Genomic DNA, 12810 nt, shown 5'->3' on the forward strand with positions numbered 1-12810 from the left:
GGAATTTTCTCTTCAAATTTATTTGGAAAATCAGGGTAATCGGCTGACAATATGGTATATTGGAAGAATTTGATTATAAGAATTTCTCTAATTTATATTTTTACCGCGATAAAAAATATTCACATGTAGGTACCATAGTCAAATTAATCAAACATATTTTATAATATCTCGTTGTGGTAGATTATTAATATTTTTTAACGTGAAAAATGTTAATCGGAGAAATTTTTAAATCTCGTAAGTATTAAGAATATTTTTACTGATTTTTACGTTGATTTACGTTTAAAAATCTGTTGCAATCTATCGTTGAAGGCTTCTGGAGAACTTTATATAGAGCTTTCTAAAAAAAAATAAAAATAATATAGTAAACATATGCGATTAATGAAAAAATTTCTTTCGATCGCGCACACGTTACTGAATTTTCGTCGCGACTCGAGCCGTTAATTAGGCGAGGACATTTAATGAACCTGTCCGGGGATGGTGAACGATGAAGAAGGCTGTTAATTCGCGCGGCACGGAAGTGATTTACGCGCGTAGCACGCAACTATGTTATTTCAGTGTATTTTATCGGTTCTTGCTCGTCTAATGCTCGCGCGTATATATAATACACACACGATCCGAGCGAGTCATTTTACTAATTGCGAACTCGGCCGTAATCAGCCGCGGTAACAACGAGTTAATTCACTTTTTTTGCCGTCGACTCGTTATATAGATACGTCGCGTCGTAAAATCGCTCGCAGAAACGAGCGAGTTATAAGTAACGAGCCGTTTTTGTAACGATATTTGTCGCGATAAGCTTCAATAAAAAATCGAAAAACAGGTTAATTAGCGATAAAAATAGTATCTATCCGTGATGTAATTAAATCGCAGTCGTCATATTGACTAGTGGAATGAAATTTTTTAATAACATCGCTTCTCCCCACGCGCACGCATACTTATTAATATAACTCTTGATGCGAAACCGATTTTACCGAGACTTAGAATATAGAAGTCGAAGTCGCTTCTCGCGCGCTTTTCTCTCTCAAGCTACGAAAATAAATCGAGTACTCTAAATAGCGATTGCGGGGCTTACGTCGGTTTCCAACTATTTCGCGCCCGACGATATCCGGAACGAGCCCCGTCCGTCCCCGCCGAAAATCGGTCAGGAAACCGGCCAAAAAGAGATCCATCCGCGGAACTGCGACCGCGTGTCGGATCGTCTTCCGAGAATTCGAGAGGAGTATATAGTCGAGAGTTTGACGCCGCTACATCAAACGCCGTCCTCTTCCGACCGCATCGGCAACCGCTGCTCTCGGGATCATTTCGACATTCGGTGCGCGATAATCCTATCGGTCGCGGAGCTGCGGGTTCACAAGTCCGCCGCGCCGGTGTAAATGAACGAGGAACGCACGTGCCCGTATATCATCCGGCCGAGAAAGAGAGAGAAAGCAGACTTATTTTGCCTTCGCGCGGGTCAAAAGTCTCGTCTGCTGAATATACTTGCGATATCTAGTGTAGGGGCAAACAAATGTAGTATATCGTAAAAGCGTGTATTAATATATACCATATAGGTATATGCAAACATATATACGTATATATTCAATGTTTATTAATTATAATATTATTTATCTATAATATTATTAATATATTATTTATCTATATGTAGCGAAGAAAAATATATTTATTAATTATAAATATATGTATATACTTAAAATTTATTCTTGAAATATACATATATATCCCAAAGGAAAGATTGATGCTAAAAAATAATTAATAAATAAATTTAAAAAAAAATTTTTAAATATGCAGATGCTGAAAAAAAAATTATATACGTACATAAAAGCAAAGAGAAGGAAAAAAGATGGAGAACGAGAGAGACGAGCGCTCGTTAGAGACGCGAGGGGCGCCATATGGGTTAGTAAATTTAACTTTGCTCGCGAGAGAGCCACAAGGAGAGCGAAAGAGAGAGAGAGCGCGCACAGAAGGCAGAAGGAGAGTACGTGGGAAGTGTGTAGAGGCGCAAAAGAGGCCCCGGCCATCTGCTGCCGGCGGCAACGACGGTTCTGCAAGAACGACGGGTCTCGTAGTCAGAAAATGTGCGAGTAGCGCCGACACGAGAGGATTGACGTACGCCCAAGGATGCTGCTGCACGTCGACGCGTCGCTTGTTAGTTTTAGCACAATGGCCAGATCTCATTGAGTCATCCGTTAAAAAAAATAAAAAAAAAAAAAAAGAATCTCCTTTCTTTGCCTCCGTCTGACCGCCCTCACGGACTTTTCACGGACCTCCCCCTCGAGTATTATTTATACTTCTTCTCTCCGCGTGTTTACTTTAAATCAAGCGAAGATATGTATATAAATCTCACTGACAAACAATCTGCACGATCAGATATACATTCCAATAATGAATACTGTAAAGCATGTTTAAATTTTTATTACGTATACAGCCTTGAAAATGTTTATATCGTCTCAAGATCGAATTATCGCGTCTTATCATCGACGTTAAATGCATAACATCGGTCATGGCTAGGAACTTTACATGAAGTTATAAAATGCATAATGAATAATAATAATAACGAAAAAATTTTATGGAGAAAAATGTCACATTATTTATGCCATTGATATTTCTCGAATAAATTACAAATAAGTATACATCTGCTACATCGAGAAGTGGATAATTTCTGGATCTTCATATTACTCATGCTCCGATTTTCCATGCATTTAAGACAAGTCGTGAATTTCGGCGCCCAAAGCATCGTGAAGCAGCAGCATCAGCACCAGCAAGAAGGAGAGACAAGTGTTACTCTCCCTCTTGTTGTTCTCTTTTTTAAGCCCTCTCTCTCTCATCATTGCACCGACGGCTGCGTGGCAAACGCAACCCCTATATATTCTTTCTTTCTCTCTCTTGTTCCTCGAACACAATCAACCTGTCTGTATGAACGCAGTGGCAGGCAGCAGCGCGCGAAAGTAGGAAGGGAAAAAGCAGATGCGAGAAGAGTGCGTCGATCCTGCGTCGACGCACGTCGCGCGCACGCGAGAAGGAAAAAAAAGGGAGAAGAAAGCAACGCACGCGGAGAGACGATAGAAAGTACGTAACTAACGCCCGCCCTTTTCGTTAATTGCGCGCGTCGGGCGAGACGGGAAATCAAAGTACTGCACCGCCACCGCCGCTGCCGACCTGTTGCAAATGCAACCGGCGACGCGTGCAACGTCTTCCTGGCCGGCACTTCCCGCACGCATCGCACGTGCATCGAAAAGTAGGGTGACCGCCCGGGTAAACATCTAGCCCCAACGTACTTTCAACCCGTCGACATACTTCGGTTCAACGTCGAGTAATCGACGTGCGTAATTCAGTCTGGCGGTGATATATAAAAAAAAAAAATTTGTTTAGAGTATTATAGACGCGCTGTTAAATGACACATGGATGACATCTGTTAAAAAATGAATTTAAATATAAAGACACACAGAGAGAGAATTTTCTCTTGAAATTTACCGCAAAAATCGTGGTAATCGTGGGGTAATGTGTCTCTGATTAATAATTGTCATAATAAAAATATTAATATCTATACCACAATAAGATATAAAATATATTCGATTAATTATACATATTAATACTTTTTGTATATGTCATGAACATATAAATATATGAATTAACTATTAAAAACTTCAATTTTAAAAAGACTATTGACACATGAGAAAAATGAAAAAAAAAATTGCACGTGGTTGACTAATGTCATCCACGAAAGTTCAGGATTAATTGGCGATCTTCGGAAATCTATACGAACCGAACGGATTCTCTCGATCTCGAGAGATTCACCAACAATTTCTGCGTTAATTAATTGACCGATTATATGCAACCGAACCGAGAACGAGACTTTTTCACGCAAGATAACATCAAGTACCCGTGTATGTACATATATCCATACAGAGTTTGCGCGATTTGGTTTTCGCGTGCGTAATTTCTCGCGCAATTCTCGCGCGTGTCCCTTATCTTTGTTCCGGCGTTTGCTGGAACGAGACCGTCAGGTAAATACGGTTCCGATTAGCATCCGTGACCAGCTGCGCGGACGAACGAACGGAAAAAGCATTGTTCTTTTTCATTTTTTCCCCTCTTTTTTCTTCTACCTCTGTCGTCTTATTTTTGCCATTAAATGGGATCAACAATAAGGGCAACCACTCGATAAAATAATAATAAATGCGTTTGTTTTATATATCATAAATCTATTTGTTTTTAAAAATGAAAAATACTATGTCGAGGTAATTCATTGTCAGTCCTTATACGGTTCGTCCTTTAATCGTATAAAGGCGTCGCGTAAATGTTTACGAAAAAAATATATTGGCGGATTTTCTTTCGCTTCTTATAATTTATATCACGTTTTTTTATGGAACATGCAAAGTTATCCATTAACCACGGTCGTCGACATTTCTCACTTCCCACATTGGAAACGTTTATGCTAATCCGAGACGGCAAAAAATCTCCAACGCCTCTCGTAAAACCTATCGCAAGACGTTGTTCCCGAGCGTTTTGTGAAAGTTTATAAATCATCGCGTATAATTCGACGATGATATATATCCCTCGGGTTCATCCTACGCGCGTACAGAAGAGGGTAGACGATGTATCACGATTATTATTTTGAAGATACAAGGTGTCTTGTCATTATTACAAATCGATCGTAGAAAATTTGATAAACTTGCTCTCGATAAAGAATTTGTCGCCAAATTAAAATCATCTTTCAAAATTTTTATCCCGGAACACTTCCACGGTTTCATCATTACTGCTTATGTAGATTCGTTCTTCATTTAATTTTCAAAAGAGATTATATATGGAAATGCAATTAATTTGATCGACAAGAGAAAAATAAAATATTAAAAAGACTAAAAAGAGTGTGTTCCAGGATTAAGAATATTTCATTAAATATTATAATTTGATCAAATAAGAAATTTTGTTCGTTCAAATATCGCAATTAAGACACTGCAATAACCCTTCCGTCAATGCGTAATTTTTCACTGCATCATTAATATATGTCCGCACAATGAAAACAAATTGTTAACTTAACTAAACCTTCCAAACTAAATATTATTTTCTTAATTAAACATATAAAAATATATTAAATTTATTTAAATTATTTCACTTATTTAAATTAAAATATATATTGAATCTAACAAAACATATATATTATATAGTAAAATCAAATTGAATACTTAAAACGTCGCTAGTGGTATTTAAAATAGGAACGATATATTTAATTCGACCCAAACTAGCCAAGAAATTTTTATTTTATTTTCACAACGTTTCGACCATCTGTTTTTCAAACTAGTTTGGGTCGAATTAAATATATCGTTCCTATTATATAATAATTTAATTACCCGTTCATTGACAGAAGGGTTAAACGGTTTTGACGTCAAAATGTAAGGACTTACCGGCCACGTGAACTCGAACGGGAACCTGATGGGGTTGCTGAAGCTCGGCAGGGCCGCGTTCGCGGTGAGGTTAACCACGTTCTCGCCGAGAACGGGCGTCACGACGTCGCCGTACGTGCACGGCGACGTCGTGTCGATCTTCACCTGGTACTGCTTCAAGCAGACCCGAAACCTCGTCTTGCATACCCCGGAGCATTCGCCCGTCCTGGACGCGCTGCCGGAACAGCACTTGCCCAGGCTGTCCTTGCCGTACTCGTTCACAAAGGACTTTAGCCTCAGCTCGAACATCCCCGAGGCGTTCACCTGTGAAACACACACACACGCATTTTAATTCCCTCGAGCGAGCGCACGCACGTCGTTTTCCGAGAACGACGCAGCACGAATTAAAAAGGATTCAAAATATTAATATATTAAAATTCAGAAAGTTCCAAGAAACCAGACGTTTTTTTTTTTTTTTTTTAATTAAAAGGTAACTTGGATTTTTTAAGCAACATATTAAATTGATTAAATCCGCAACAATTATCCATTGACAATTCAGAAAAATAAATATAAAAAATAAATTTTAAAAAATGTTGAAACTGTGTCTGCATTATATAATTAAAAGCTTAATCTTATAGCGAATTCGGTCGGATGCACTAGTGCGCACTGACAATGAGTGCATGTAAAGATTTATCGCACAATGACACAAGTAATTAAAAAAAGGAAAATAATTAATAGTAAGAGCTATTATTATTGTTGCTCGATATGAATAATGATAATAATAGCTCTTACTATAAATGATTTTCCTTTTTTAATTACTCGTGTCATTGTGAACTTGTGTGTGATAAACCTTTATATGCACTAGTGCATCCGACCGAATTCGCGATTAATCACAAGAATGGAAAATGGCAAAAAGATGTTTTCGGGGGGCGTCGAAAATATGGCAGGGCATCCGCGAGAGTATCTTTAATAGCTCCGCGTGGGATCGTAATGCAATCTTAATAACGGCGGTCTGGTCGACAGTTGGCGGCGAATCGTCATGAGACACATGAACGGGAGACTCGCTATATCAAACGAAACCCGCGAGACGGGGGGGTCATCGTCGTCTCGTGCCCCACGACGTGAAACGCCGCAGGAGCACGTGTGCGCGCGCGTTTTTGCGGACGTGTCACGCACGTCTCCCAGGAGGAGAGAAGCGAGTCGTCGATCCGACAAAAAGCGCGCGCGCGTCGCTCTCTCGATCTATCTCTATCTCTCTCTCTCTGCGCACGAGAACGCACAGCATCCCGAGATTCCATTATAATCGAATTACGAAAATACGCCGCGATTTACCGCAGATTCGACGATTTAGCTTTTTCTTCGTGTCGATTCATGTTACGCTCAGTTTAGTCGATCGCTTCTCTCTCTATCCATCTCCTTATAGAAGCGGAAATAGTGGTCAGTGGCTTATAGCGAACGTTCGAAATAACAAATTGCAGAATCACTTTTTCTCTAATGCCTATGTACAATGTACTAAAAATGAAGGAAGGTTTATTGTGCGTTTATCTCTCAGAGAAATGTACCTACAAAACTTTAATATCAATTCAAACAATATTTCTTATTTCTTATTCAAAGAATCAATTATTTTCTCCCTTCTCGTCATTTCATTAACTGCCAGGGTGCTATTACTAAAACCTAGGAGTATATATATATATTTCTTTTTGAGACCCATGTAGGTGCAAACTGTCTGCAAAAAGAAGCCGACCAAGCTCGTAAATGCATCAACGCTCTAGTTGGCTCGCGAAAGCGCTGCTTGAATAAAATTGCCGAGTGAAGGACCAACTCGCAGAATCGCAAAGAGAAAAAGGGCGCATTTTTCGGCGATTAACTGGCGCAATTGTTGCGCATCGAAAGATGGTTAAGTGTAAAATATAACTCCCCTATCCGTTTCTTTTTTTTTTTTTTACAACATTATTTGATTGAGAAAAATAAAAAAAGCTCGCTGTATAAATACGAAACATAAAACAAAGGGACAATTTTTTTATTTGAAAAAATAGACAAAGCACACACGGCCAGTCGGGGGTTCAACGATTTCTCCCCGAGCTATCGATATACATTTGCCCTCCGGACATCGTTTTTAGTTTTTATATCAGTGTAAACAGCGCCGACGTCCAATACGGGTCTCCCATTTTTCCTGTCATCGTCGTCGCGACGCCGAGAGTGCTCGACCACCAAGTGAACGCGATCAACCCCCCGTTTGAGTGTATACGAGTGCATGTGTGTAGAAAGGAAAACACGCGCACACGAGTGCGCTCCTGAAACAGAGCTTCCCACGAGATATTGTATAGCCGAGAGCGAGTGTTCCTTAAGCGAGATCCGAACGATGAGCTCGGCATTGGCTTTCCTCTTATCGAACTCCTCGTGTCTCGCGATCGTGTATCTCTCGCGCGTCGATTGCCACTGAGAAATTCGCGGTTCGCCATCGGAAAGGCGAGAATACTCGTGTGCGATATATCGAACCGCATATTTCAATCAGCTGATTATTACAAACGTCATTTTTCACGTCGGCGGAATTTTGAGAGAAAGAAAACAAATTCTTTCATATATATGATTTGCGTGGTCGTGAAAAAATGAGTCAAGTTTCCATGTCACACATAGGCTGTAAATTTGGAATATAAGATTCTTCACGCGACCTTGCACGATATAAATAAACGTTCGGATGTAAAAGCTGCACCGCGAGACAATTATTTTTAAAACTAATAATAATAATAATAAAGGCTTGCTCACACGCTTCGTTCTCGATGATATTACTTTTCATTATATATTCTTATATTGTAATAAAAAAAATACCATGTACTTTTGTTTGACGCTAAACGCAGCCTTCGTTCACTTAAACATCGAATATCAACGCGGAGGATATCCTTCGAGTGATAAGAACGGGTCTCTCTTCCTTCGCACGACACTCTCCATATCGCGCGATACATTTGCAACGGGATTTTCACAGCCGATATATGTGCACTTGGTCGCGAATCTCCGTCCCGTTAGTTCGCATCTCGCGAAAGTAAACGATTAAACGAGCACGCACCGAGGAGTCTCATTTTTGGCGCGCTGGAAAGTTATTCTGGGAACGGAGAATGGCCGCCACGCGTATTTACGGACACACAGACGTGTAGACTAGAGGGACGATGCAAATTAGTCAGAAACGAATTTTGACCGCCCGGGTCACCTTTCAGTCGCCTTCGAAAGTGGCGTTTCCCCCATTGATCGGAATTGTACGACCTTTCCTACTTGTAGCGAAGTCACAAAGAACCGCCGACCGAATCCTATACGCGACTGATATATCGGGAATAAGTGTTTAAGACGTTAAGAACTTAATGCGGCGGTTTCAAACCATCGCCAGAAACACCATCGGGGAAGAGAGAGAAAGAAGCCGGGAGATAGAAAAGCGGGGTTAGACACTTCTAAAAGAGTGCATCTCCAGATTTAGAGTTGCGTGCGCCGCCGAATCCTCCGTTAGGGTCGGTCTTACTGTGGAGTATCAGAGAGAAGAGAATTTTATATGCGCGTTCGAAGAGAAAGGAATCCTTCAAAGAGAAGAGGAGAGTATCTCGATGGAACATTGTGAACTAGATCAAATTAACTGCACCATCTCTCAAATGCGTAATAATAAATAATAAAATGATGATAAATCGTACCCCGAAGACTGTCAATATGAATTACGTGAAAAAGCGCATGTATTGTTTTAAGATTAATTAAATTGGAGAAATTCGATTTAGGGAGGATTCGAGAAACTGACTTTTGCGTGCTTCAGCGAATAGCGGGTCTCGGCACCGCCGAGAGATAAGGCAGAGTCGTGCGCGACGAAGGATCCGCAGCAGACGAAGAGACAGAGCAGAGGAAGACGCGAGAGAAGGGGTGAGACATCTCTCCCAGGAAGAATTCCCTCGGAATCCGTGCGGAGAGGAAACTGAGAGAGAAAGAGAGAGAAGAAACGGGCCGTATAATACGCGAAAAATGCGCTACCTCCTCGTCGCATTCACGTCGCACGTTATAAGAAACGCGGCTTCGAGAAACTTAAATTGCCGAGAATCTACAGAAAAAAAAAGAAAAGGAAGATTCTTCTTGATATCGCGACTCGCTGTCAGACGCGGGATAAATTCAAAAATATTTTATTTCTACCGCCGAGAATGAAGAGTTTCTCCCAAGATTCTAAATGAAGAATCTTAGAATCTAGCAAGAATACAATCTTCACGTAGGAATCAGAACAAGCTGTCATTGATAAACCCCGATCGAAATTTTTCTTTCGCTTTCGCGCTCAATTTTCAATCCAATATCCACTTTGATATTTTAAGCGATCAGATCGTACTTGTATAAAAAAACTAATTATTTCTTATTTGAGATGTAAAGAATTCAATTCCTAAACTTATCTATAAACGAGAAAAAAAGTACAAAATACAAATTTCGATTCGTATGAAATTAATACAGATAAAGAGATCGAAGGAAATAAAAAAAAAAAAAAAATTCGCGAGAGCTATTTTCTTCGTCAATGATTTTAGCGCTAATGCGAATTACTATTGTAAGTTGAGGGCGGTTAGTTTTTGATAGCATCAAAGCGAACATAAAACGCGCTCGGTTGCTTTTAATGCGGATAGGTCCGAGTTTACGTTACGAATAAAGTTATGAAACCGCGAGCGAGATTACGTCGATGCTATTCCAATCTTTCGCATCTTATATATATATATATAAAGGAAAATGCGAGCGTGATATATATATATATATATATGTATATGTATGGACATTTATTCCGAGTATCGAACATTATCGAGCCAGACTCATTCATCGAATCGCGATGCCAAGGTCGAGCACCGGCACAAGTTGACAAACCTCTCGCCCTAATAATTACGACAACACGCGGCGAGTACTACGCACGATTTACGAGATAACCTCTCTCTTCATTCGTATATACAATACTAGAATATTTCGAGCGAACTATTATTCCGCGCGTGTTCGTCATTTCCGCGAATCGGAAATTATTATCGTCTCGCATTTTACACTTCTCGCCGCCTGATCGACATTAGGATACTTTTGTTTGCCCGAGTACAAGTCGAGTGTTATTCATCATCTCCGACAAAGAACCGCACGAATCGCAGCCTCCCAACCACTACCGGATAAGCTGCGTCCTCGCTGGAGCAACGACCGACTTTTTGTTCATGTTTTGTGTTTCTTAAAGAAGTTGCGCTAGCTATTGCCGAAAGTTTCTTAAAGTTCCTTACTGTTTCTCGTTGCCAGCAATAAAAGTCGCCGTTTGTTGCGTGTTTCGAAGCGGTAAAGATAAAAGAAAAAATTAGGAACACGCGTCAACAATGTCGCAAATTGACATATCATTCGAATTATTTCGAAATATTCAGCAACAAAAGTTGCTTATTGTTGCTCCAGTGAAGACATAGTTTTCAGAAAAATTAGCAACGCGTGTCAATAAGTCGCAAAGGAACAATGTCGTAAATTGAAATATTCAAATTATTTTGAAACATTCAGCAACAAAGTTGCTCGTTGCTGCTTCAGTGAGGACATGGCTTAAGAAAAATTAGCAACGCACGTCAACAAATCGCAAAGGAACAAATTGAAATATTCGAATTATTTCGAAACATTCAGCAACAATAAGCAACAAAAGTGGCTCGTTGTTGCTCCAGTGAAGACATAGTTTAAAGAAAATTAGCAACGCGCGTCAACAAATCGCAAATTGACATATTCGAATTATTTCGAAACATTCAGCAACAAAAATCGCTTATTGTTGCTCCAGCGAAGACGAAGTTTCAGAAAAATTAGCAACGCGTGTCGATAAGTCGTAAAGGAACAAATGTCACAAATTGAAATATTCAAATTATTTCGAAACATTCAGCAACGATAAGCAACAAAAAAGTTGCTCGTTGCTGCTTCAGCGAGAACACGGCTTAAGAAAAATAAGCAACGCGCGTCGAAAAATCGCAAATCGATACATTATTCAAATAATTTCGAAACATTCAGCAACAAAAGTTGCTCGTTGCTACTCTACTGAGAACACAGCTATATAAAAATACATCAACCGTAAAAATGTTTACGGAAACGCCGAATTCCTCTACACCGACAAAGAGAGGCTAAATCTAAATCGGAAGAACAAAAAAAAAAAAAAAGAAGAATCGAAACTTACCGCTCGGGGCGTCGGCATGAGAACGACGGCGGCCGTCCACACGAGCATCGTGGTCCACATGTTGACGCGTCGCTTATCCCACGGTGATGTTTCACGCGCCGCCCGGCGCTTGTCGTCGTCGTCGTCGTCGCCGTCGACGTTACCTGCTGCTCGCGGCGGCGCCGCCGGGCCGCTGCTGCATAGCCGCGTATCGCCGCCGCGGTATCGTGCCGAGGTCTTCCGGTGGTGGCTTCCCTGTACGCGGGCCGTCGCGGAAGCGCGACGCACTCTCGGGAATCAGGGGTTGTTTCTCTTTAACTCTGTCTCACCACTTTTTTTTTTTTTGCACTCGCGCGGGACACACTATCTCCCTCTCCTCTCCCTCCGGTGCGCAAAAAGATCCGATATCTCACTTATAATTTTTGTACACACTTTGCCGTTGACACACTTTATTCCAGTATATCCGTGGGACGATAGACTCCGCCGCGCATAGGTGGTGGTGTATTAAAGGTAGAAGGATTCTCTTCCTTTCTCTCTTTTCCTCTTGTATATCGATATTCCTCTTCTTCTCCCTTTTTTTCTATTTTCCCCTTTACGAACGCGACGAAACCGTCGTGCTTGATTCGAAATAAAAAAAGAAAAAGAAAAAATTCTGCCAAACGACAAGCCGGAACGACAAGCTACGACGCTCTCGTCCTCCGCCAACCGTCGCAGCAACGACGTGTCACGAACTGAATCGGCGCGCCGCAAGGAATACTCCCTTGGCGATCAGCAGCGCCGCGTGCGAAGAGGGGGGGGAGGGCGGTGGTGGGGGAAGCGGCGGGGTGGGGGTGGAGCCAAGGATGTCCGCGAGTCCCGAGGATCAAACGGGAGTCAATGCGCCCGTCTCCTCGCCGAGGAAGGGGATGAACGAGGGGATGCTGACAGGGGTGGTCGAGTCGGTTTAGTACCGATTCTCTTTCCGGCGAACCGGCGTCGTCGTCGTCGAAGCGTGAAACCACCAAGAAATGATGATGATGATGTTGAAGATGCACCACGCGCCAAGATGTAGCGAGTCGCGTGCTGGAAGGAATCCTCTTTTTTTCTTGCTTTTCCGTCGAACTGTAGATTTTATCGCGCGCTTTTTCCCTTCTCTCGAGTCTTTTCCCTCGGGATCCACCGGTGTTGATTCGAATACACGTCACTAAATCGGTCGCACTAACGCCACACCGCGGCATCCGAGGGCACTCGCGAGGTACCGGCGCGGGTAACTGACAGATGGCGAGCTCCCGCTCGCTCCCTCAAGGGGGG

The 12810-nt window shown here is 41.5% G+C and overlaps 1 protein-coding gene across 1 annotated transcript in view; it reads right to left on the minus strand.

Annotated features, from left to right (window-relative positions):
- The window catches only part of Delta (neurogenic locus protein delta), a 47297-nt gene extending 35002 nt beyond the window's left edge, over positions 1-12295 (minus strand). The window contains exons 1-2 of the mRNA XM_029299538.2: positions 11542-12295; positions 5397-5699 (exon numbers count right to left, since the gene is read on the minus strand). Coding sequence (XP_029155371.1) covers positions 5397-5699; positions 11542-11601 — 363 coding nt within the window. The 5' untranslated portion in view covers positions 11602-12295. The remainder of the gene's footprint in view (positions 1-5396; positions 5700-11541) is intronic.
- Positions 12296-12810: the final 515 nt, after the last annotated feature.

This window comes from Nylanderia fulva, unplaced genomic scaffold (genome assembly GCF_048542155.1).
Source record: "Nylanderia fulva isolate GAGA-0341 unplaced genomic scaffold, ASM4854215v1 Scaffold1, whole genome shotgun sequence".
Lineage (NCBI taxonomy): Eukaryota > Metazoa > Arthropoda > Insecta > Hymenoptera > Formicidae > Nylanderia > Nylanderia fulva.